We start from the raw sequence: 27,180 nt of genomic DNA, 5'->3' as shown, positions 1-27,180 counted from the left end.
GTGGTTTCCTGGAGCTTACAACTTGGTGGTGGTAGTGATGGGGTAGGAGAGAGAAGCAATTGATAATTCCAGACGTGTTTTATTTTTTGCTCCAATCTGTGGTGTACCCTGAAGGGGACGTGGGTGCTAAGGGTGCCAGCAATGAGGGGTAGCTCACAGGGGAAGAGGGAAGGCTGCCTGGAGAATGACCATCTGCTCTGGGAGCAGCAGGGAGCTATGTTGGGACCAGTACGGGGTTCCCCACCTTTGCCTTTGAGTTGATAATCAGACCAGCCTCATTTCTCCCAACAACCGTGGCAGAATCTGCATTTGGGACCGGTTTTGGCTCTTGGCTCATGCCCTTGGAAGTTGTGTTCTGGCTAATCTTTTGTTCTCAAGGTCATCCTTGCTCATCCAGCTGCATTCTGACCAGCCCTCAGGAGAAACGTGTGCTCTCATCTTCCACCAGTCTGAGTAGGGAGCCCTCAGAGCACAAGGACCCCCAAGACAGAGAATCCTGAGGACGAGAAGCCTGAGAACAGGGGGCCTCGAGGATGGGATATCCCAAGGACAAGAGCCTGAGAACAGGAAGCCAGAGGACAGGAGACCCCAAGTTAGGAGGCCCCAAGGACCGGGGACCCCAGGGACAGGGAGTCCTGTGGAAGTATCCTGCAGCAGTCCAGAATTTGGCCAGGGCATGTTTCTCCCATCCTCTGCTCTGAATGAAAGGGGGGCCCATCTGAAGGACTGAGAAACTTCAACTTGGATTGGCGATGTAGTGCCTTGATACAGGGAAAATGTTTGAATGTGGTCTGAAGGCTGCTACTTGACATTGCTTGACCTGTAATTGGGTACAGGAGAGGGTGGAGGGTGGGGGTTTGGGGAGAACTTGACCCCAAGAAGCAGGTTTGTCAGTTCCCCTCACCACTTTACATGGTGGGTGAACGTGTAAAGAAGAGAAGTTTGACCTGGAACCCACTGCTTCCTGCAGCTCAGAGATTCTTCCGGCTGTCTTCCCCGCACCTTGCCTGCTCTGGAGGTTTGGGGCAGTGGAGGGAACCAGGGCGCAGTTCCTTTAGACTCTGACTGTTTGCCATCCCGGTGGGTTGGGAGAGCTTCTTATGGTGGGCACAGACCTCTGTGATTTGTGCTCCTTTCCAAGGACTAATAAAAATGCAGAGGGAAACTTGCAGTTGGGAGACCCATCTGAAAAGTCCACACTTATAAAGCCAGGGGATCCATCTCTCCCCCTCTTGCACCCCCTGAGGGGGGAGGATCACCAGCTCGCCCTTGTGAGATTCTGGGGGGTTGGGGTCAGGAACCGCCCCTTGGAGGTGCTGCCGACTATTGGGGACTGCTTCACCCCTGCTCCCTGCAGCCTGTAGGGCGCGTCTTGCAGCTTATGCAAGCCTACCTCCGACCCCGGGTGAAGGCCCCAGTGTGCAGAGTGGAGCCAGCTGTGTAAACGGCAGGGAGGGGTATTTATAGCCTGGGCCAGAAGCTCTGCTCCAGCCCCGGAACGGCAGGGTCCAGTCATTGCCGCCGTGGGCTCCGTTTCTTGTGCCGTTAACCGAATTTTCTGGACATTCCTGAATGTTGTCTTAGCCACTCCAAACTCAGTTTCCTCATCAGTGGGGGTTCTCTGGGTGTTTCAGAATCGGGGTTCTGGCCATCCCACTTTTTTTAAAAGGAGAGCATAAAAAGCAGTATTCCAGTTCATGTGCCTTGCCAAAGCTTCCCCTGGGCTCCCCCAGCTCCCAGGGGCAAGGTAGATGCAAACCTGGGCTTGGAGGTCAGATCTGGGCTTGAGTCCCTGCCCAACCTCTTAACCCCATCAGCACCATCCACAAAACGGACTCAGTGCACCTGTCTTGCAGGCTGCTACAGGGATGAAGTGAGATGGTGCACAAAAGGTCCTTCACACAGGTGAGAGCATAAAAGATAAGGGTGGTGACTGCACAGGTGGTTGAAGAATTTAATCCTCTCTGTTGCCAAGTAGAGGACCGCACCTCTCTGCTGGGCTGGGCCCCATATTTGGAAAGGGTTGGAAGCTCCTTGAGACAGGGTTGCACACAGGAGAGAGTATCTTAGCCTCAAAGTGAAGGCTGAGAGCTGGGGCTGTTAGTCAAGGACACCCAAGGAAATCCATTCCTGGTATCAGAAATCCTTGGGCTCTCCAAGCCCCTAAGACGAGGGGAGGGAACGCAGGGGAGATGGTGAGCACACAGCTCTGTAATGGAAACTTGGCAGCTGGCCTCCACTTTCTTTCCTCCCTGAGTGCATGGGGCTGGGAGCTGGGCCTCCTCCCCTCAGCAGACACCATGCGCTCTCCCATTGGCTGTTCCAGCCCCGCTTTTGGAGCCTGTAGACCTCTAGGCTGCCTCTGCTGTGACATGTGTCATGTGAACCTGCTGCCTCCCCTCTCCTCCCTCTGACCCCTCCCCTAACTAATTAGGCCAACATGCAACTTCCAGGGCCTGGGAGACAAGGAGCCAAGAATGCAGTGGATGGGGGCCAAGTGTTTTTGTTGACATTGCTCAAGTGCAACCTCATGGAGCGGTGTCTTTGCTGAAGCAGAGAAGTCTGATGAAGTGGGAGAGATGAGAGCAGGGAGGACACCAAGACGGGCCCCCTCTCCAAAGACCCTTTGCTCTCCCTGTCTCTCAAACCTCCCTGACCACATACCCTCTCACCTCCTCCCTAAATACAAGAAGACAAAACTCCATGTCCATGACCAATGGGACTGATTTCATGTCTAGGAAGTTAACACTTAGCAGAGCACTAAGTATGAAGTGGGTTTTTAGGACCATGTTATTCTCTCACGTATGACGATTTTGCAGGGTATTGCTCATGTCTCATGGCTTTTCCCAATTATGTCTGGGGAAACAGCTTTCTTTGAAATAGGTCCAGTGAGACCGTGTCTTCACTCTTGATCTATTTTAAGGTACAAGATGCATTGTCAATCTACCACACTATAGCTGAGTAATGTTTCTAAGATTGAGTTCATTCTTTTTAGGGATCTACCAAGAATTTGGCCTTTGAAGTTATCTGATCTGGGTTTGAACCCCCATTCTGCTGCTTGCACACTGTGTGAGCTTGGTGAAGTTAATTAACCTCTCTGTGCTTCAGTTTCCTTATTTGCAAGTGGAACTGATGACTCTATATAGGACTTTTAGGAAGATGAAACATGGTGAAGAATAGAAAGTTCTTTGCATACAATAAGCACTCAATAAATGGAAGCTAGAGTTACTAATACCTGATAGTGGAGGTGGCCTGGGATTGGCTCTGATCCTAGGCAAATTAATTCTACTCTGACATATATATTCCAAGGGTAAGTTGACCCTAGAACCAACTGCATTTCCCTATCTCACCTGGAATTTTTTGAGAACAAACGACACGGGGTATAATACCATACTTGGTTCTCGTTGGGAAGGAAGTGAATGCAATGCACTGCTTTCTTCATTGTTACTTTTCAGACTCTGGTCTCTGCATGTTATATCAGTGGTCAGTGTTCAAATATATTTTTGTTGAGATAAAATATATTTTTTATGAGGCTTTTAGAGGTGCTGTTTTAATAGTATCTAATTCCTGAAGATACTGAATCACTATGTAAAAAAATCCTCTAATTTTCTGCTACAATAGCTGGTTTTATTTTTCTGCCTCTTAATTGGTATCAGCTTTTCTCTCAGAATAAGAGAACCATGGAAACTTGGCTTGAGGAGCTTTGGAAGCCATTGGAAGGGGCACTGTGGCTTCTTTCCTTGCAAATCCTTGGGGGCTCCCTGAACATTGGGATTGCAGTACCACAGAGTGCTTTTCTTCGAACCAAGCTATGTGAAGAGTCAAATGGTGGATCTCTTAGCCCATTAGCAAAACTCTACCTTGGGGTTTCATGAGGGGTGGCAGATGCGGTGGTGCCCTGCCCACATCATGCCACCTTTACCTCTTCAGTGCCCTGGCCGAGCCCAGCTTCTGGCATCTGTATCTCATTGCCCAAGCTCTTTTCTGGGCCGCTAGAGCCCACCTTAGACACAGGTTGGATGGGCTGGGGAATTAGAACCCCTGGGAACAGCCAGCCAACAGCAGACCAGGTAGAAGTGGATAACTTCCCAGCTCTCTCACACCTTAGGTTTCTGAGACGCATGTCCTCACTCACCCCCATGACTCCCCAGAGTGATCAAGCTCCAGTTGCCTATTTTGGCAACGATTGGCTTGAAACACACCCTGTCTTGGTTGGCTCCTCTTCCCTGTCCCACTTCTTTATTCTCCTGCTGCTGCTTCCTGGGATCCCCTCCTAGATAAAGTACTTGCACTTGAATCCTTGTTTCAGGCGAAGTTTCTGGGACAGCCCACCCTGTTAAAGGGATGTTTTTCACGCCTCCACACTTAGATCCTTTACAATAGTATGGTGTTATACTCACAGTTTAGGACTGATTTTTGGATTTTAAGGCCACTGACGTTGTTTCTTCATTAGTTTGCACATTATTTTTCACTGCTTGTTACCATTTTTAATCATAAAAATTAACCATTTGTGTTAACCAAATTACACAACTGCTTGCATTAACCTTGAATTTATCTCACAGTTTTGGCTAAACTGACATGTGGATACCATGCAGTTGTTTGTATTTCAGAGTTTAAAATTATTGTTTATTTTAGACAGACTCCACAGTCTACATTTTTTTCCTTGAGAAAAAAAACCCAGGAGCTGTCCTGACCAGTAGGCATTGGTTGTAATTAGATATGTGGATAATTATACATCTGGGAGCAGGGTCCACATTTGCTGAGGAGGAGCTCAGGGCCTGTTGACTGAGGTGAGCTGTCCACAAACATCGCAATCTCCAGGAACTTCTGGGAGTCCTGGTTTATCCTTCCGTAAAGCAGCAGTAATTCTTTTTTTTTTTTTTATTAATTAATGGAAAAAAAGAAATTAACCCAACATTTAGAAATCATACCATTCTACATATGCAATCAGTAATTCTTAACATCATCACATAGATGCATGATCATCGTTTCTTAGTATATTTGCATCGGTTTAGAAGAACTAGCAACACAACAGAAAAAGATATAGAATGTTAATATAGAGAAAAGAAATAAAAGTAATAATAATAGTAAAAAACAAACAAACAAACAAACAAAAAACCTATAGCTCAGATGCAGCTTCATTCAGTGTTTTAACATGATTACTTTACAATTAGGTATTATTGTGCTGTCCATTTTTGAGTTTTTGTATCTAGTCCTGTTGCACAGTCTGTATCCCTTCAGCTCCAATTACCCATTATCTTACCCTGTTTCTAACTCCTGCTGGACTCTGTTACCAATGACATATTCCAAGTTTATTCTCGAATGTCCGTTCACATCAGTGAGACCAAACAGTATTTGTCCTTTAGTTTTTGGCTGGACTCACTCAGCATAATGTTCTCTAGGTCCATCCATGTTATTACATGCTTCATAAGTTTATCCTGTTTTAAAGCTGCATAATATTCCATCGTATGTATATACCACAGTTTGTTTAGCCATTCTGCTGTTGATGGACATTTTGGCTGTTTCCATCTCTTTGCAATTGTAAATAACGCTGCTATAAACATTGGTGTGCAAATGTCCGTTTGTGTCTTTGCCCTTAAGTCCTTTGAGTAGATACCCAGCAATGGTATTGCTGGGTCATATGGCAATTCTATATTCAGCTTTTTGAGGAACCGCCAAACTGCCTTTCACAGTGGTTGCACCATTTGACATTCCCACCAACAGTGGATAAGTGTGCCTCTTTCACCGCATCCTCTCCAGCATTTGTCATATTCTGTTTTGTTGATAATGGCCATTCTGGTGGGTGTGAGATGATATCTCATTGTGGTTTTGATTTGCATTTCTCTAATGGCCAGGGACATTGAGCATCTCTTCATGTGCCTTTTGGCCATTTGTATATCCTCCTCTGAGAGGTATCTGTTCAAGTCTTTTTCCCATTTTGTAATTGGGTTGGCTGTCTTTTTGTTGTTGAGTTGAACAATCTCTTTATAAATTCTGGATACTAGATCTTTATCTGATATGTCATTTCCAAATATTATCTCCCATTGTGTAGGCTGTATTTCTACTTTCTTGATGAAGTTCTTTGATGCACAAAAGTGTTTAATTTTGAGGAGCTCCCATTTATTTATTTCCTTCTTCAGTGCTCTTGCTTTAGGTTTAAGGTCCATAAAACCGCCTCCAATTGTAGGTTTCATAAGATATCTCCCAACATTTTCCTCTAACTGTTTTATGGTCTTAGACCTAATGTTTAGATCTTTGATCCATTTTGAGTTAACTTTTGTATAGGGTGTGAGATATGGGTCTTCTTTCATTCTTTTGCATACGGATATCCAGTTCTCTAGGCACCATTTATTGAAGAGACTGTTCTGTCCCAGGTGAGTTGACTTGACTGCCTTATCAAAGATCAAATGTCCATAGATGAGAGGGTCTATATCTGAGTACTCTATTCGATTCCATTGGTCGATATATCTATCTTTATGCCAATACCATGCTGTTTTGACCACTGTGGCTTCATAATATGCCTTAAAGTCAGGCAGCGCAAGACCTCCAGCTTCGTTTTTTTTTCCTCAAGATGTTTTTAGCAATTTGGGGCACCCTGCCCTTCCAGATAAATTTGCTTATTGGTTTTTCTGTTTCTGAAAAATAAGTTGTTGGGATTTTGATTGGTATTGCGTTGAATCTTTAGATCAATTTAGGTAGGATTGACATCTTAACTATATTTAGTCTTCCAATCCATGAACACGGTATGCCCTTCCATCTATTTAGGTCTTCTGTGATTTCTTTTAGCAGTTTTTTGTAGTTTTCTTCATATAGGTTTTTTGTCTCTTTAGTTAAATTTATTCCTAGGTATTTTATTCTTTTAGTTGCAATTGTAAATGGGATTCATTTCTTGATTTCCCCCTCAGCTTGTTCATTGCTAGTGTATAGAAATGCTACAGATTTTTGAATGTTGATCTTGTAACCTGCTACTTTGCTGTACTCATTTATTAGCTCTAGTAGTTTTGTTGTGTATTTTTCCGGGTTTTCGACGTATAGTATCATATCGTCTGCCAACAGTGATAGTTTTACTTCTTCCTTTCCGATTTTGATGCCTTGTATTTCTTTTTCTTGTCTAATTGCTCTGGCTAGAACCTCCAACACAATGTTGAATAATAGTGGTGATAGTGGACATCCTTGTCTTGTTCCTGATCTTAGGGGGAAAGTTTTCAATTTTTCCCCATTGAGGATGATATTAGCTGTGGGTTTTTCATATATTCCCTCTATCATTTTAAGGAAGTTCCCTTGTATTCCTATCTTTTGAAGTGTTTTCAACAGGAAAGGATGTTGAATCTTGTCAGATGCCTTCTCTGCATCAATTGAGATGATCATGTGATTTTTCTGCTTTGATTTGTTGATATGGTGTATTACATTAATTGATTTTCTTATGTTGAACCATCCTTGCATACCTGGGATGAATCCTACTTGATCATGATGTATAATTCTTTTAATGTATTGTTGGATACGATTTGCTAGAATTTTATTGAGGATTTTTGCATCTGTATTCATTAGAGAGATTGGTCTGTAGTTTTCTTTTTTTGTAATATCTTTGCCTGGTTTTGGTATGAGGGTGATGTTGGCTTCATAGAATGAATTAGGTAGTTTTCCCTCCACTTCGATTTTTTTGAAGAGCTTGAGGAGAGTTGGTACTAATTCTTTCTGGAATGTTTGATAGAATTCACATGTGAAGCCGTCTGGTCCTGGGCTTTTCTTTTTAGGAAGCTTTTGAATGACTAATTCAATTTCTTTACTTGTGATTGGTTTGTTGAGGTCATCTATTTCTTCTTGAGTCAAAGTTGGTTGTTCATGTCTTTCCAGGAACCCGTCCATTTCATCTAAATTGTTGTATTTATTAGCGTAAAGTTGTTCATAGTATCCTGTTATTACCTCCTTTATTTCTGTGACGTCAGTGGTTATGTCTCCTCTTTCATTTCTGATCTTATTTATTTGCATCCTCTCTCTTCTTCTTTTTGTCAGTCTTGGTAAGGGCCCATCAATCTTATTGATTTTCTCATAGAACCAACTTCTGGTCTTATTGATTTTCTCTATTGTTTTCATGTTTTCAATTTCATTTATTTCTGCTCTGATCTTTGTTATTTCTTTCCTTTTGCTTGCTTTGGGATTAGTTTGCTGTTCTTTCTCCAGTTCTTCCAAGTGGATAGTTAATTCCTGCATTTTTGCCTTTTCTTCTTTTCTGATATAGGCATTTAGGGCAATAAATTTCCCTCTTAGCACTGCCTTTGCTGCGTCCCATAGGTTTTGATATGTTGTGTTTTCATTTTCATTCGTCTCGACGTATTTACTAATTTCTCTTGCAATTTCTTCTTTGACCCACTCGTTGTTTAAGAGTGTGTTGTTGAGCCTCCACGTATGTGTAAATTTTCTGGCACTCCGCCTATTACTGAATTCCAACTTCATTCCTTTTTGATCCAAGAAAGTGTTGTGTATGATTTCAATCTTTTTAAATTTGTTAAGACTTGCTTTGTGACCCAGCATATGGTCTATCTTTGAGAATGATCCATGAGCACTTGAGAAAAAGGTGTATCCTGCTGTTGTGGGATGGAATGTCCTATAAATGTCTGTTAAGTCTAGCTCATTTATAGTCATATTCAGATTCTCTATTTCTTTATTGATCCTCTGTCTAGATGTTCTGTCCATTGATGAGAGTGGTGAATTGAAGTCTCCATCTATTATGGTATATGAGTCTATTTCCCTTTTCAGTGTTTGCAGTGTATTCCTCACGTATTTTGGGGCATTCTGGTTCGGTGCATAAATATTTATGATTGTTATGTCTTCTTGTTTAATTGTTCCTTTTATTAGTATATAGTGTCCTTCTTTGTCTCTTTTAACTGTTTTACATTTGAAGTCTAATTTGTTGGATATTAGTATAGCCACTCCTGCTCTTTTCTGGTTGTTATTTGCATGAAATATCTTTTCCCAACCTTTCACTTTCAACCTATGTTTATCTTTGGGTCTAAGATGTGTTTCTTGTAGACAGCATATAGAAGGATCCTGTTTTTTAATCCATTCTGCCCGTCTTGTCTTTTGATTTGGGAATTCAATGCATTAATATTTAGTGTTATTACTGTTTGGATAATATTTTCCTCTATCATTTTGCCTTTTGTGTTATATATATCATATCTGACTTTCCTTCTTTCTACACTCTTCTCCATACCTCTCTCTTCTGTCTTTTCGTATCTGACTCTAGTGCTCCCTTTAGTATTTCTTGCAGGGCTGGTCTCTTGGTCACAAATTCTCTCAGTGACTTTTTGTCTGAGAATGTTTTAATTTCTCCCTCATTTTTGAAGGACAATTTTGCTGGATATAGGAGTCTTGGTTGGCAGTTTTTCTCTTTTAGTAATTTAAATATATCATCCCACTGTCCTCTGGCTTCCATGGTTTCTGCTGAGAAATCTACACATAGTCTTATTGGGCTTCCCTTGTATGTGATGGATTGTTTTTCTGTTGCTGCTTTCAAGATCCTCTCTTTCTCTTTGACCTGTGATATTCTAACTAGTAAGTGTCTTGGAGAACGCCTATTTGGGTCTAATCTCTTTGGGGTGCGCTGCACTTCTTGAATCTGCAAATTTAGGTCTTTCATAAGAGTTGGGAAATTTTCAGTGAAAATTTCTTCCATTAGTTTTTCTCCTCCTTTTCCCTTCTCTTCTCCTTCTGGGACACCCACCACACGTATATTTGTGCGCTTCATATTGTCATTCAGTTCCCTGATACCCTGTTCAAATTTTTCCATTCTTTTCCTGATAGTTTCTGTTTCTTTTTGGAATTCAGATGTTCCATCCTCCAAATCACTAATTCTATCTTCTGTCTCTTTACATCTATCATTGTAGGTATCCATTGTTTTTTCCATCTTTTCTACTTTATCCTTCACTTCCATAAGTTCTGTGATTTGTTTTTTCAGTTTTTCTATTTCTTCTTTTTGTTCAGCCTATGTCTTCTTCATGTCCTCCCTCAATTTATGGATTTCGTTTTTGAAGAGGTTTTCCATTTCTGTTCGTATATTCAGCATTACTTGTTTCAGCTCCTGTATCTCATTTGAGCTATTGGTTTGTTCCTTTGACTGGGCCATATTTTCAATTTTCTGAGCGTGATCCGTTATCTTCTGCTGGCGTCTGAGCATTTAGTCAGATTTCCCTGGGTGTTGGACCCAACAGGTTGAAAGATTTTTCTGTGAAATCTCTGGGTTCTTTTTTTCTTATCCTGCCCAGTAGGTGGCACTCATGGCCCACGTTTGTCTGCGGGTTCCACCAGTAAAAGGTGCTGTGGGTCCTTTAACTTTGGATAACTCTCGCCGTGGGGCAGGTTCGCCAGCCGAAGCGGCTTGCAAGAGTGCCAGCTGGCCCGGGCGTCCGAACGCGGGGAGGGTCGCTGACCGCCGCAGCCCGGGAGAGCGCCCAACCAAATTTCCTAGTCGGCCCGGGGCGCCAAGCGTGGCGGTAGGGCGCCAGCCGCCGCAGCCCGGGAGAGTGCACCGTTTCCAGCCGGACCGGGGAGTCACGTGTTTGGGAGTGACCCCCCCGTCACTGTTCTCCGCGGTCTGGGGATTTCCAATCCAATTCTCTCAGTTGGTGCTGGGGGCCTCGCGTGGTGGGGGCGCCAGCCGCCACGGCTTGAGGGGACCACCTGCCCAATTCTGCCAGCTGGCCTGGGAAGGAGGAAGGGAGGGACTCCAGCCGCTTGCTGTCCTGCCCGGGAAAGCCTGCGCCCCTCGGCGATCTCACCGGAGTTGGTTCTCCCAGACAGTCAGCCATTCCAGGATGGGGTACGCTGTCTTTTTTATCTCTGTCGTGGCTCTGGGAGCTGTTCAGTATTGTTTCTACTCCCCTAGTAGCTGTTCTGGAGGAGGAAAGGTGAGGGTGGCAAGGCTGTCGAGGACGGTGGCGGAGGAGCCGGTGAAGGCGGAAGAGGGCACGGTGGTGGTTGGAGAGCCGCCGGAGCAGGAGCAGAAAGGGAAGGGCAAGATGGTGGTGGGAGCGCCGCTGGTGGAGAAAGAGGGAGAGGAGGGCTGGATGGCGGCGGGAGCGCCGCCCGCCCGCGGAGAAAGAGGGAGAGGAGGGCTGGATGGCGGCGGGAGCGCCGCCCGCCCGCGGAGAAAGAGGGAGAGGAGGGCTGGATGGCGGCGGGAGCGCCGCCCGCCCGCGGAGAAAGAGGGAGAGGAGGGCTGGATGGCAGCGGGAGCGCCGCCCGCCCGCAGAGAAAGCAGCAGGAATTCTTTTGACATGTAAATCAAGGTGCTGAGAACCTGCCCTGAGCCGGCAAGTGATTAGGCTTCAGAGAGACCACAGTGGACAAAGCAGATAATGCCCACATTTCCATTTCTTTTCCAAGCAGTGTGGTGAGGACCAGATTCATTTATGGAAGTGAAATCATTTGGGAAACTGCAAATCACCATAGAAATGGAGGAATGGGTGTGATGACCATCGGCTTTTCATGTGCCATTTCAGAACGCACGCCACTGTGGCTGGGCATCTTCCCTCACAGTCTCTCCTGCATCCTGTAGCTTTTGGTAAAGGCCATTGGATCCATGAATAAGGCCCCTGTCTCCTATTTAGATTATTGTTCTGACTACAGCAACTCTGGACACCCAGAGGCAAACATAGTCTCATGTCACATCTTTCTTTAGTGCCAAGCCTCTTAATGATCCATCTTTGCTTGCCTTCTCCACCTCCTAGTAACCCCTGACGTCCCGTTCTAGCCATCGTTTTTCTACCTTTGCCTTACCTGGTTTGTCCGCAGTGGTGAGGATTGTTGGCTATGTTTACTTAACATTCTCTTTCTGCTTGCCTTTCCCTTGTTCTTTTCCTCCCTCCCGTGATCCTTTGCTGAATTCTCTTACTATGCTTCTCTCTAAAGGATTGTGGGGTTCTCCAAGATTTCCTCTTCCCCTTCTCTTTTGTCCTCTCTGGGAGAACCCATCCAAACATATGTCCCCTGCTCTTCTCTGCTTGCTTCTGACTCTCCTAATGTTTTACACGGCTTGCTCATCTTTCCTGAGGTGTCTTACCCACATTCACGCAGTGGAACCCCCTTTTGATGCTGCATAGATACTCACATTCAACTTGTCCAAAGAAAATGCACTATGTTCTCCTATCAACCCCTCCCTCTAACATGTTCTTCCATCTCTGTTCTCTCTTTTCTGACATTCCCATCCCCACAGTTATCTCAACCAGAAATCAGAGCATTGTTCTAGATTATTCCCTTTTGCTCCCCTGACATGGATTCAGTGATCCATGTACTCATAGTTCATGCCTTCATGCCCTGTTTATTGAAAACTTCCTTCATGAGTGACACCCTCTGGGCTAGCTCTGGGGGCACTGAAATGGTGTTTTTGCTTGAGTAACCCCACAAAAGCAGATCCTGAGTAAGTATTCAATAGCAGGTAGTTTATTTGGGAGGTTTGACAATTGTATGCTGAAGCCACCTGTACTGACTTTATGGAGCAAATTTTGCTAAATTTTTCCAAATTTTGTGTTCAGTGAGGTCATGGTGGTAGCTTGGAGTTGGCCATAATAGGAGTATTTATACCACAGAAATTGGCCAATGGCTATTAATTACCCACCACCCCCACCCTGGAAACTGGTTGTTAAGCATTTACCAGCATGGCATTGGGAGCAGGGTATTGAGACAGGGAAGGGATGACAGTCAATCAAGTCTGCTTTACCAATATGTCATAGACAACCGGAGCTTAATTCCTCTGGGGAAAACCCTGGAAGCCAGTATAGAAGACATACCTCAAAGTCATCTCACTCAAGGGTTGGTATAAAAACACCAGTTCCCATCAGCCATTGTTTGAGGGCCACCTCTATTGGTCAAAAGAAAATCCAGTAGCCGAGGAAGCCTCCAGGCAGGTAGAGGCAGGTGGGGTGAGCTACAGTGGTAAGTCCTAGAAGACATAGGCAAGGTTGAGTGATGTAGACGGAGGCACTGGCGTTGGTGAGGGTTAAATCCTTTCTGCTGTTGGTGATGTGCACTTGTTGTCTTTTTCTCGCCAGAGCTTGACCTCATGGACCTCATAGGGGAAGACAGAAAGTGGATGGTGGGGAGGAAGTTAATGCAGGTGAACGACACTCTGACTTCAGAAGACGCAGGACCCCGAGGCAGCAAGAACTGCACTGAACCAGGTAATGGGCAGCTGCATGCTGGGCAGTGGCCCCTTCTTCTCTACTTATGGGGGAGAAAGAATCCATGTGCTATGATTTATTTTTGAGTTCTAGTCCAGACAGGCTTTAAGAACATTTAGGGCAAGTGTCTAAGAAACTCAAAGGTGAAATCCTAAGGAATTATATAAGGTGTGTTACTGCCTCTATATTTTTTCCTGTTGGGGTTGGGGAAAGGTAAGTCAAAGCCAGGGATACCTCTGATTCCAGACCAATGTCACATGTGGAGACTGGTGCTAATATGTGGGAAACTGGGTCTGAAGTAGGATGGGGAAGGATGTTCTATGACTGTCGTCACTTGGATCCTGGAATCTTCTCTGGTTGGTGTTTAATCAGGAGCCTTGTTTCTGTTGCATATAAAGACAAAGGGTCAGACCAGATCCTCATCCAGGATATTGGTCTCTTGGAAGGAGTGTATATGTTCATTTATCAGTTGTTGTATTTGATATCTATTGTGCCTTTCCTCAGAAAAATATATGGAATGTTTCATCTCTGATACAACTGAACCAAAAAAGAAAATAAAATACAGAGGAAATCAAGGGGACAAAGAATTGCAGGAACCCAGTTTACCCAGGCCTCAGGGAAAGGGCAAGTACCCTCTGGATGGTTGAAGTTTCTGGTAATTTAGACAGGGTCAGCAAACTTTTTCAGTAAAGGACCAGAAAGTAAATATTTTAGGCTTTGTGGGCTACATATGTTATCTGTACCATATTCTTTTTATGCTTCTTGTTTTTAAAACAACTCTTTAAAAAATGTCAAAAACATTCTTAGTGCATGGGCTGTATAAAAAACAGGTCACAACTGGATTTGGCCCATGGGCTTTAGTTGGTTGACCCCTCACTGAGACTTTGAACTCTTTCTTCCTTGCCCGATGGTGGGACTTGGTCATTTATGTGCTTGCCCTTCAGACCTAGATGCTTGACAATATATGGAACCCACCTCCAGAGGCCTATCTCATTTTTAGTGTCATCCCACGAAGGGCAAACGCAATCTTCACTGCAGTACAAAGACCCATAGATCTTTGAGTACAGAAAGTGTTTTGTAAACTTGTCTACACTTTTATAGAGAGGTGGGTAGAAATGCCCCCTTCCGCCATGCTGAGAATCTCCGAAGAAAAACTTGAAAGAATTAAAAATAGATATTCCCCTTACACATACCTCTACCCTCCAAAAAAATAATCCTATGTTAATTTATATTCCCCAGGCTGGAGAAGTCAGTGGTTACTGTGGTTGGTATTAAATACTCACAAGAAACACTCTTGAAGGTGAACAGAGCACGTGGGAAGCCCATGTATATTCTGAGAAATGTGAATTCTCTGAGGCCTGGCTGGGAAGAGCATGGCAAGGCTGGTGTGGTACTTTCTATGCTGAGAAATCTACCTAGTGATCTGGTCTGGTAGCCGAATACTTCTCTACATCCATTAGGCAGATGGTGACTAGGATCTTAGAAGGCAGGGCATGTAATAGTAGAGATCACTGTCATCACCTTTTGCATGGGAAGGAATGGGGACCGACACTGCATGGTAGCCTGTGCTTGGGTGTTGACCAGCACTGGATGTTATGTCCAGCCCCACTCAGGACCAACGGTGATGGGGGCCTTTTGTTCCCTGTTGTTGGGGTTGTTGTTTCACGGAAAAGTGGGTTTCTCTGGCATTGCCCATTGCACCAGGAAATGCCTTTCTTTAAGTGATAGACTTAGAAGAACACAGCACATTGCAGGCTATTGCAAGAGAGGAAATGACTCAGCTACACAGGTAGAAAAGAAAATGTCTAGGTCAATAAAAAGAGCACAAGTCCAGTGCCTGCTGGTGTTGGTAGGGAGGGTGTGGGAAAAGCAGGAGAAGGAAGGTGCTGGAGGAAATTGGGAGGAAATAAAAGAGAGCTTGGTCATGTTGCATAGAGCTGGTCCAGAAAGAATATGGAACCAGTGGGACATTCTTGATTTCTTCTTCTGTTGATTTGATTTCTGAGGGCCTTGACTCTGAACTAATTCTATACAGGAAGGGTCCTGCTTAAATCCTCACACATGGAAAGCTAGTTTAGAGCCCGTGCCCTTGGTTTTGTCTTCTTTGGCCACCCCAGATCACAGCAGTTATCTGTTTTCCAAATGTTTATCATTCAAAAATGTCTGTAATGATGCTATCCAATATGGACATCCAATGGCTATTGAAAACCAAATTAATTCAAATGAAATAAAATTAAAAATTTAGATTCTCAATTTTGTTCAGCCATATTTCAAATACCCAGTGTTCACACGTGGTTAATGGCTACTGTGTTGGAGAAAGATCCACAGAAAATTCCCATCATCACAGAGAGTTCTATGGGACAGGCTAGTCTATAACTTCCAATTGTCATTGGACATATCTCCTGCCTTTCCCACTCAATTGCATGCCTTTCAAGGAATACAGTGGATATGTAAATCTTTATATTTCCAACCCATACTGAGGGGGTCACACTCATCTGAGTTTGAATCCAAGCTCATGTGCTTAGGGGCTGTGAGATTTGAGAAAAATAGTCATCCTCCCTGAGCTTCTCTCTGCTTGTCTGTGAAGTGGAGATACTCTTCATGGATATTGTGAAAATTACTAATGCATTAATAAGGGCTGTCCAGATGAGTGTTCATATATGGTGGTCTCTGAGACCTCTCCTAGCTGCTGGGGGTGGGAGGCACCATCTCTCCAATACAGGTGAGCTGCAATGCAAGCTTCCTAGGGCAATATGCTCTGGCCTCTCCCTATGAGAAAGGACAGAGATGGCATGGCTGGTTCTATCAACAGGCTATATCCCCAGGAGGTGTGAGTCAGAGCAATCAGCCTGCTGAATAGGTCAACTCAAGTGCCACCTTCTAACACAGACAAACCTTGCAGATCTCACACATGGTAATGAGCACACAATCCTCTATTTCAAATAGGTACGTGGTCCCAAAATTGCTACCTTCACACAGGGCAAAGAGATACCTCAGTGTTCTTTTTTTTTTTTTTTTTTTTTTCCTGTGGGCACTTATTAAAAATTTATTTTGCAATCTAACCGTTCAAAACATCTTTATATCAACAAATACAGCAGCTTGACTATTGGAATCATAAGTGATTTGTCTTGAAAAGATTGCATTTGTATCTGGATGCCAAGATTTTTTTGGGGGGGGAATATTCGTATCAAAATTGCTGGTTTTGTTAGACCTATTTTGATTTCTCTATTTTTAGAGAAAAATTAAAACAAGTATCTCTGCTTTCACTTTGTGAGTGAGATGGCCCCACTTTGTGTATTTCCATGTTTGTCCGAATTACAGCTGTTTATCTTGCAACTTTCTTTAAGACTAATTAAATGCAAATGTAACTCTGTGACTCATGGGAATACCTGCCAGACCCCTTATTAATACCTTCACTTAAAAACTCCTGTGCCAGAGAGTTACCTCAGTGTTCTTACCAGAATGCTATCAGAAGTCAACCTGTCAGTCTTGACTAAATAGATTTTTTAAGAGAAAAAAGATATTGATAGCCAAAGCATTCATAAAGTACTGATTTAGAATTAAAATGTTAATAGATTACATCTTCTCTACCTCTAACTTGAACCATAAAACTGTTGAGTGGCAATAAACCAAGGGTAAGTCCATTCACAAAAGGTTGCCTCGCTTCCTGTAAGAGGTGTACAGTGGTGTTTTGGTTTGCTGATACTGCTGGAATACAATATACCAGAAATGGATTGACTTTTATAAAGGGGATTTACTGAGTTACAGGCTACAATTCTAAGGCAGTGAAAATGTCCAAATTAAGATATCAACAAGAAGATACCATCACTCAAAAAAGGTTGATTGCATCTGGGGTTTCATGTGGGAAGGCACATGGCGATATCTGCTGTCCTTCTTTCCTGGCCTCTGATTTCAAACAGCTCTCTCAGCTTCTGGCATCTCCTGGAACATTTTCTTCTGTGTCTCTAAACCTCTGTGTCTTTGTTGGTTCTCAGCTCTCTCTGTTTTCTGCCTTTTATTCTCTTCATAAAAGACTCCAGTAAAAGGATTAAGACCCACCTTGAATGGGTGGAGTCAAGGTTGTTTTGATGAGGAAACAACCTCATCAAAAGAACAATAGGTCTGCTCCCACAAGATTAGGTTAGAAGAATGTGGCTTTTCTGGGGGTACATAACAGTTTCAACACAGCACAAATGGGTATTTCTTTTCTGGGTGAATGTGGTGGTGTCTGCTCTAAAAATCTTGAGGTTAAGAAGTGAGCTGTGTGGTTTCTGGACTAACTTGCTCCCTGTTTTTGCTGACTGGCAGCAGCAGGTGTGCACTTACAGTGATAGAGGAATCAGGGTTTCCTCTGTACTTGGGAGAGATTCTTATTTATGCAGGAACTTGAGAGTTTGGGGAGCCAGTGTTGGCCATGGGAGGATGAGTAACAGTGTTAAGATCATAACCAAAAGTTCATTTAGCTCTTCTCAGAAAGTACAGCCAGTGCAAACAGCAACGTTACTGGGCTTTGCAGACTGTGTCCTCAGAACTACTGTCTTTAGATGCCTTTATAGAGGGCTGTTAATTCAGGGACTGGAGATAGAACTACCTCTATTCTGGTTGTATACCCTGTTTGGGATATTGGACTGACATGTTCTGTGGAGGTCCATTTTCTTATTTATGAGATGACTCCTTCACCAATTTATCCTTTGCATCCTTTCCATTGCACAAACCTAGTAATTCCAAGAAATATCAAGAGTAGAGATTCACAGAAACTACCAATCTAATACCTTGCTTTCACTTAATAACTTCATTGTGTTTGCAAAGTTCCATATCCTATCTCAACCCTCTTTCCTCTCCCTCTCTGAAAACAAGAATCCAGAGCACTTGGTTTGTGGGCCAGGGGCAGCCCAGGCTGTTGGTGCCTGGTACAAACTGGAGATGCTATTGTGGTTGATGTAGCAACAGCTGAGATAACACATTCTCAATATGACTGCTGCTACTTTAAAGACATGTTGGGAATGAAAAAAAAAAAAGTGGTATTTTTCTCCCTGCCCCTCAAAGATGTAGTTTTGGTGGCAATTTTGTGATTTTTTTCCCTCCAGAGTTGTGTGAAAAAGACTGTCCTCTGGGCTCCTGTTTTTCTGCAGTCCATTCCAGCCCTCTGCAAAATTTTAAGGTTGTTTTCTTAACCTGACACTGCCGATTTCATCCAAAGTCTGAAAATCTATTGTCTTTTTTTTTTTTTGGCAAATAACATTTGAAACTATTTACTCAGATGACTTATTAAGAGAAATTTGACTTTGAATAAATTTGATTCACAGAAAATTAAGATAGTCAAATGGAATATTGAGGTGGAGGATAAGTCTAGCAAAAATGAATTGTTTGTAATAGTTATTTAAAGGCTTTACAGTTAGTCTCTAGAAAAACCAATCATCTTTGGGTTTTGAGTTCTTTGATATTTTAAGGAAATGAGCTTTTCTTCAGAGTTCCTCCTTCAAATAAACTTTGGAAGAAAGGAAAAACTTTAAATGATAGCCTTTGGCCTGGGGCTACACTTTGAGATGGAGTTTCCTTCTGATAGGGCTGTCTTATTCCTGCTGCCTGGCTGTTTGGGGCTGAGGTCTCTGAAGGTGGGGAAAACTTCATGGTCTTGTTTTTCAGGACCGAGAAAAGAGGGGGCACCGACCCCAGGAAGATGTGTCAGGAATGGAACCCTCCTGGGATCAGGTGTATAATATAATGGCTGGAAAACAACATCGTCTAAGAGCTGTGTGAGTGTGAATTGCATTAAGGAGAGGAAAGCCTGCCAAAGGGTCAGTGTGGCCCTAGCAGGAGAGTGAAGCTCAGGCATAGACTGGCAAGCATGGCAAGTCCATTCAGGGTGCAGTTGTGAACAAAGGGCTGGGATCCTACTACTTAGGAGTTTCAACCACACCACCAGGGTTGGCTGGTTTAAAATCACAGGGTTGGGCATGGCCAATCCACAGAGCAGGAGAGGTCCAGCTTTTTCCTCTTTTACCTGAATAAACTGAGCTCCAGAGGGAATAAGTGACCTGCCCAAGGCCATGGGGCTTATCTGGAGCGACTCCCATGGAACACATCTCAATATCTATTGACAATTGAATAATTAGGAATTCTGACAGTCCCATGGTCTAGATCAGTACTTGTCCAATGGAAATATGGTGCAAGCCAAAGATTTCTTTGTAAGTTTTTAGTAGTCACATTAAAGAGGCAAAAGAAACAGGTGAAATTAATTTTAATGATATATTTTACTTAACTGAATATATCCAAAATATTAGAAATGTCAAATTACAACTACCTTAATGTAGTTATCACTGGAAACAAGTAAGTTTTTTTTTTTTAATGAAAGGTCTTAAAATCTGTACAATTTTATGAGTTCACATAACTTCGTTCTTTTCTCTGCAGTTATAATTTTCATAACAATTCACATATTAGCTGCTGACATTCTTAAGTGGGAGAAGTTAGAAAGTAATGCAATTTGCTTTTTTATTTTCTTTACTAAATTAGATAGGGTAAGAGATGCTCCTGTAGGCAGAAGTGCCCCAAGATTTAGGAGTTTAACATGGTAGAAGTTTATATCTTTTTCATGTAAAATTTCATGGTCTGTGGATGGTCCTGCTTTAAGAGATGGGCCATGGACTCAGGGTCCTTCCATCTTGTGTCTCTCCCATCCTCAGACTTGGTTTTAAGGTCGCCATAGGTCTTTGCCTTAAGGGAAAAAGGATGGAGGAGTGTGTCACTTCGCTTGCAACCCATCGACCAGAGCTCTGTCACAGGACAACGTCTAACTGCAAGGGGGGCTGGGAAATGTCTTTTAGCAGAGTAGTCTGGAAGGAAACAGGTTTGGTGAAGCACTAACCAGTCTGCCACGTTTATTTCACCCCCAATTTTTTTTTTTCAAAAATAAGTTTCCCAACTTTACTTTATGCTTCTCTTTTTATGAAAGCAGCATAGTCCCGTTGTAGGAAAATAAAAACCCAAACTTATGTCTTCTAAATCTGGCTTTAAATTCTTTGCTGGTCAAGACGACAAGGTCTGATTCTCTTTTTTACCTTGAGAGAGTTACCAGTGAGGTGGTCACTGCTGCATTTGTGACCATTTACAAATTGAATCTTTTCTTTATCCATAAGAGAACCATGGGAAAAATAATTCATGTTTAAGTGTAGGTGAAGTTTATTGGCAGTGGTATGGAAAGAACTTGGTTTTTTTTCCTGGAAGAAATTCCAAATCCTAATCCTATCACTTTCTAACTATGTGTCCCCCAAGTGAGTTTTCCTAAATTCTTTGCACCTCATTCATACCATTTGTAAAATACAAATTGAGTTGCCACTTCGCAGGATTGTAGTCATCATTGAATGAAGGAAGCTTTGTCAAACAACAGGAAACTAAGTCATAATAGATGCTTAATGAATTGTTTATTATTTTTATCTTTGTTACCAAAAACATAATGGGAGACAGACTGATGACAATCAATTACAGAGACGTTACCATCCTTTCAGCACATTAGAACATCATGGAGTTAGTAAGATTGTTTTAAGGACGAATAGTTAGTTATTGTAGTTCAGCAATGATGCAGTGTTTTTACAGGTTGAGTGTGCAGAGAAGACAGGTAGAGGGGTTAACTAGGAGACTTCTGACTAATGCAGTTTTCTAGCCCAAGAGGCCACTATACACAAATAGGTCAAAATTGGGAGTAAAGGGTTGTCTACGTCACACTAATGAAGAGTTTAACAATCTCAGTTTCAGCAAGAAAGGTCCAGATACTATTCATTTCTTCTAGCCTTGACATCCCTTGGGAACTTCTTTATTGAGTTACTCTTTAAAACTATTATTCTTTTAAAAGCAGCCCAGTGAACGTTTCCTGGTATGTTCCAGAGACACAGGGATGGTAAACTCTGCTCTTTGATTTGAAGCTTTCACAGGCTTATCTATTTGCAAAGCACTTTAGATTTTTCAAAGCATTTTCATGTTCATCAGCTTACTGGAAAATGTTTGACCCTTGGAGCTGATACTTTAAGGTTGAAACTAGTATTATGATGCCCAGTTGATAAATATGGGAAAGACTGAGGCCAAGGAAATTTTGAGTTAAAGAGTTAAGAATTCAAAGAGTCGTAAATATGGCAAGGAGTTTAGGCATTTTGGCCTGGGCCCAGCTAACTATGAACCTTGGCCAAATCTGGCACATTGTATAGTTTAATAAATAAAGTTTTATTGGAACACAGCCACACACATTCATTTATGTGTTGTCTGCAGCTGCTTTTGTTCAGTGAAGACAGAGTTGAGTAGTTGCCACACAGAACATGGGGCCTGCAAAGCCTAAAATATTTATTCTCAGGTCCTTTACAGAAACATTCACCACCCCTCACTCTAGGTACTGAGACTGGTGCCTCAACGTGCCCCAAGTTCCCCTGTGCTCTCCCTGCCCCTTCCTGTGGTACCTGTGCTAAATTAAATATATTTGATATCACTCCCCAGTCTGGGAGTCTGTGATTCAGGTACAACCCTCGCCCCTGGCCCCACAAACACACACAGACACACTATCCAATACCACCAACATTTGTTTGTCCATTTTTAAATTTTCATTCAAAAAGTTCACCTCCAAAGAAGGCTTGAAGACCACTTGTTTAGACAACCCCCTTGTTCCAGGGCACCTGGGTGTCCAGGGTGCTTTCCACCTTTGGAGTCGTCTCCCCCTGGGTTGAAGAGCAGAGTGCAGGCAGCCTGGCTGCAGGGAGCCCTGTCAGCCCTCAAGTAGCCATTTCCCTGGGGTGTTGCCAGGTCCTCCTGGAGCAGCGCGGAGCGGCTGGGGTGTGTTAGAGGCCACCATGTTTGACTGGGTGGCTGGAGCCCACTCTTGGGCAACCCAAGAGTGAGGCTGCCCCTGGCCCAGGCACCCCCTTGGAAGTCGCTGTGGCCTGTGAGTGTGATGGCACCTCTTCTTGCCAGCCGAGCAGCACAGGCTTTCCAGCCCATGTCCAGCCTTCCCAGGGGTCCTGCTCCCCAAGGACCTCTTCCTCCATCCGTCCCGGAGCCTGCATGGGGCCATTTTCTTGAATCCCTCACTCAGAGATGATCTTCCACCCACTCACTTTGCAGGCAAAGGCTCAACCAAGGTCTCAGGGACTGATGTGGTGTCTTGTAGCATCTCACAGGGCCCCCGCCGGCTGGCGAAAGAGGGAGGACAGGGCCCAGCTTTCCCTATGCTCCTCTGGCCTCTACTTTTGAGGCCAACTGCTGCCTTCTCTGTCTTTATGTGTGGAGTCGGCACTGAGTCTGCAAATCTAGGTTCTTAGGAGGGCCCTCTGCCCTTCTCCAAGAGTTTCAGGTCCTTAGAGCAGAGGTTCTCAAAGTAAGTTCTGGACCAGCCTCAACATCCCTGGGAACTTGTTGGTAATACAGATTCCTGGGCCTGCCCAGGTCAACCGAGTAGGAACTTCCAGCCATCTGGGTTTTGACAAACCCTCCAGTGGGTTCTGGTACCAGCTGGAGCGTGTGGACCAGTGGCTTAGTTCACTGATCCTCGAGCCTGGCTGCATATTGGACTGAGTCCTCTGGGGAGCTTTTAAGTCCAACCCCCCACCCCGCCTCAGAGCAGGTCAACCAGAGTCTTTGGGTGGGACCCTGGCATCAGCGATCTTTAAACCTCCCCAGGTGATCCCGTGGCAGCCGCGGCTGAGAACCGCAGCCTAGAGGCCCCCTCCGGTCATCTCTGTAAAGCTGACCATGGGGAGTAGACTGAGGGCAAGAGAGCTGGGGCAGGAAGAGCCTTTACCTCCCACCCTCTGTGCAAACAAAGGAATAGCATGAGCCAAATAAAAAAAGACACCAAACCTATGTTGTAGTTTCCTCTATCATCCAGCCCACCTCCAGCATTCTGTTAACAGCCATTCATTTTTATACCCTATCTTGGTGGTGGTGGGGGTGGTTTATTTCTAGGTGTCTTCCCCTGAGAAATGCCAGATGGAGTTGCCCTCTGGTTGTAGTTGAAAGTGCGTGTGTGTGAGAATGGGTGGGGGTGGTGTTCCTGCTTTGTCTGCTCTGTGGACCTGATCTCGCATCTGATTGAGGCCTTTGGTTCCCTTGGTGCTTACCCTACCCCCTGCCCCCACTCCTTCACTCCTTCTTGGAAGCCTGGGCTGAGGTCCATGGACCTAAGGGTGAGCCTGAACTCTAGGGGCTTCAGGGTAGGTTGGGGCCTGGGCAGGGCAGGGCCTCTGTCCCCGAAGGCGTATCACAGCTTCTCCAGGCCTCCCACCTACTTCCCAGCAGACCCCAAGGAGGGCTATGGGGAGGCCAGGTCTGAACTACCCCACTGAGTGTGTTCTGAATCCCACCCTCATTCTCTTGCACATTAGGCACCTTGCCTGTGGTTCCCGCTTAAGTGGGTGCTACCGGGGACTAAAGCTGGGGCTTCCCAGAACCCAGCCTGGGCTGACAGTGACCCCTCCAGTTTGTGTGCTGTGGATTCACATTCCAGCTGGGAGAGTATCATATTGGTGCATTAAGGCTCCTGATATAGTGTTAAACCCAGTACTTTTGCTGAAATTTCCATAGTCGGACAGTTAAATCCCTGAACTAAAGATTAGCAGCCTTTTTTTAGAAGACTCCTAGAACAAAATGCGTTCCTGAGGTTCTTTCTTACGTGGGAAGGCACAGGGTGATCTCTGCTGGCCTTCTCTCCAGGCATCTGGGTTCCAACAACTTTCCCCGGGGTGATTCCTTTCTGCATCTCCAAAGGCCTGGGCTGAGCTGCGAGTGCTGAGATGAGGTATGCTTAATGGCTTGGGCTGTGCTACATTGCACTCTCTCATTTAAGCACCAGTCAGTTAAATCAGACATCATTCATTGCAGCAGACATGCCTCCTAGCCGACTGCAGATGTAATGAGCCACAGATGATTTCACATACATTGGCTCATGTCCACAGCAACAGAACTCGGTGCCTTCACCTGGCCAAATTGACAACTGAATCTAACTACCACACATGCCTTAAACCAAGTCATCTGAAAAATAGGTTGCGTGTGTTTCATGGGCATAGTAGCAGCTCTCCTTCCATATTCAAGAAGCATATAGATTCCCCATCGTCTGCTCCATTTTAATCATAAACACTGGGCCAATTTGTTAAATTGAGTTATAATTTAATACTGAATTTAAAACAGGGAAAGTTATAATGCAGCTGTTCTGCACCTGTGTTAGGCACCTTTGTCATTGACCATGGTTTCATGTGGGTTGTTGGCCCCATTGAAGGAGCCCTTTTGTGGCTGAGGCTCTGGAGAGCACGGATTCTCCTAGTGGAGCCCAGGCCCAAAGCTTGGTGCCTGGTGACTCTGCCCAGTGGTTTCTAGGAGTAAAGCATCTCTCAGTAATTGCCTTAGGAATCTGGAGTTATTGTCCTATTGATGCCACAATTGCATGCACTATTTATTTTAAATTTTATGTCCTGTTTCTCCCTCCTCATTCAATCTCAAGAATCTTCCCTTTAGATACCTTCCCTTTTTTTCTCAATAATTTTTATGAACATTTTGAAACATACAGAAAAATGTAGAGAATTTACAGTGAACACCCAGAATCTAGATTCAGAAATTGAAATTTTACTGTTCTTGTTTTATCACATTTTCATCTATCCAACTCTATTTTATTTTAGCAGATTTCAAAGTAACTTGTGGAGCTTGGTGTACTCCCTCTCACATGCTTTGCATGCATATCATTAACTAGAGTTCAGTCTTCATTTACTATTTTTCTTTTTGGATAATACAGTGAAATGCACAAATCTGAAGTATACTATCAGTGAGTCTGACTTGTGCATACAACTGTGCACCTAGTCTTTATCACAGTACAAAAGATTTCAGCATCCAGCAAGTTCCCTCTGCCCCTTCTTGGGGAATCTCACCCAGCCCTGCCCTAATAAACCACTATTCTCATTTCTCTCACCATAGATTTGTTTATGCATGTTCTGCAACTTTATATACATGGGGCATACACTATGAACTCTTTCCTGTAAATCTTCTCCATTCAGCATACTGTTTTTGAGATTCATCCATGTTTGTGTTCAGTTCTTGACTGTATATATGTATGTACACGTGTATTAGATTCAGTTGTCAACTTGGCCAGGTGAGCATACCTAGTCTTGTTGCTGCAGACATAAGCCAATGGTACATGAACCTCATTTGTTGCTAATTACATCTGCTGTCAGCTAGGAGGCGTGTCTGCTGCAATGAGTGACGTTTGACTTAATTGGCTGGTGCTTAATTGAGAGACTGCAACATAGCACAGCCTAAGCAGCTCAGCATTCCTCATCTCTACACTTGCAGCTCAACCCAGGCCTTTGGAGATGGAGAAAGAAGTCACCCTGGGGAAAGTTGTTGGAACCCAAGGGCCTAGAGAGAAGACCAACAGAGACCATCTTGTGCCTTCCATGTAAGAAAGAGCCTCAGTGGAAAGTTAGCTGCCTTTCCTCTGAAGAACTAACAAAATAAATCCCCTTTTATTAAAAGCCAATCCATCCCTGGTGTGTTGCATTCCCGCAGCTAGCAAACTAGAACAACACGTATAGATGATTTTACATGTACGCTTATGACAAACTTTCCAAGAAAAGGTGCATTCCTCTCCCAGAACTGCCTTGTAGATTTTACTTACTTGTCTTAGATACCTATTTTAGCTCTTTTTGTGATGTCCAGAAAACATTTCTGAGCTTTGGTTGAACAGAGACGGCAGCTTACAGACAAAGGCCAATCACCCATAGCACCCCTCTCACTGCCTTACAAAGTAGAACTATGAACTGGACTCAGAAACTTGTGGTAGAAGGCAGGAAGGGGGAGGTGAAGGGGAGTGGGCGTGGCTACACAATCAGTTGAAACAGTAAGTGGGAGGAGAGTGCCTGAGGAGGTGGAGTAAATGATGTGCTTCATGAAGACAACAGCCTTGTGGATTCTGCTGTAAATGCTGCTTCCAGGGCCAGTAAGTCCCCATGGTATTATTCTCTGCCAGAGCTGGGCTGACACCTCCTTAAAGAGGCAGCATCAGAGAGATTCTCCCTTTCTCACCTTTGCTGAAAAACAGATGCCTGGTTAGCTAAGGAAGCAAGACCCCTTCACTAAAGTGAGAACTGTGTCTGGTAGGGTCATTGGAAATCATGAGAGCAAATTCTGTTCCAGCAGAACCCGTGGCTGGCATGGGCCCTCAGCGTTCCTTTTTTCTGTGTCTGCTCCTGGCACCAAAGTCAGTTGTGAGCAGGTCCTCTGAGATGCACATGTGATATGTAAAGTGGTGTCACACCCTTGGCAAGCATGACAACCATCAACTAGCTTGATTTAGTCTGGGTTCCCCTAGAAACAGATGCTGACACGAGGATTTGGGTGCATGTAGGTTATTTACGAGTTGATCCCAGGAGACGCCAGAAGGGGAGTGAAGAAGTGAGGCAGGGAAGGGAACACAAGGTAGCCAATACACAGTGCTATCAACAAGTTTCTGCTGTGAGCAACTGAGCTTAATCTTATTGGAGAACTTGGGGAGACAAAGTAGAGCCCATGCCTTAGAGTTATCCCATGTGAGGCAGGGAGGGAGCTGGGGTATTTATACACCACCTTCCCTCAGTCACTGCCCTGGCCCTTCCAGCCTGCTCCTGTTGTGACCAGAGAATAGCCTCCCAAAAAGGAGTGCAGGGGCTGGGAGCTGGAGGATAGACTAGTGTACCTGGGAAAGGTAAGGGTGCAGAGAAGTTACTGGAGCACCAGCAGTGATCACTAAATACTTCCTTCCAGTTTTCCAGCTAAGTAGTCTAAGCATTGTTTAATAGGTTGGAGAGCTCATCCTAGCCCAGGAAGACCATTTAACTGCACTTTCCATGTCCCCTGTGTGTGCACGTGTCTACATTGCTCAGTGAGGCTACTTTGTTTTCAGACCATTAGTTTTCATGAAGTCATGATATGTGTTTGTAAAGGTACTGATGACTCGCCAAACAGCAGGGCTCAGGCAGTAAGATATAGGAGGTCTCCTCTGTGG

General features: G+C 44.1%; 1 protein-coding gene across 6 annotated transcripts in view; it reads left to right on the top strand.

Annotated features, from left to right (window-relative positions):
- The window catches only part of SLC24A3 (solute carrier family 24 member 3), a 540,914-nt gene that overhangs the window by 59,861 nt on the left and 453,873 nt on the right, over nucleotides 1-27,180 (top strand). For all 6 annotated transcript variants that reach the window (XR_013157172.1, XM_077114817.1, XM_077114819.1 and 3 more), the window contains exon 2: nucleotides 13,047-13,175. Coding sequence is in view for 5 of the 6 variants with exons in the window: in XM_077114817.1 (XP_076970932.1) it covers nucleotides 13,047-13,175 (129 nt within the window). In the remaining variant the exon portion in view is untranslated. The remainder of the gene's footprint in view (nucleotides 1-13,046; nucleotides 13,176-27,180) is intronic.

The sequence above is a fragment of the Tamandua tetradactyla genome, chromosome 1 (genome assembly GCF_023851605.1).
Source record: "Tamandua tetradactyla isolate mTamTet1 chromosome 1, mTamTet1.pri, whole genome shotgun sequence".
NCBI classification, from domain to species: Eukaryota; Metazoa; Chordata; class Mammalia; order Pilosa; family Myrmecophagidae; genus Tamandua; species Tamandua tetradactyla.
Note: the sequence above shows the minus strand (reverse complement) of the source record. Positions and strands in the feature narration are given on the sequence as shown.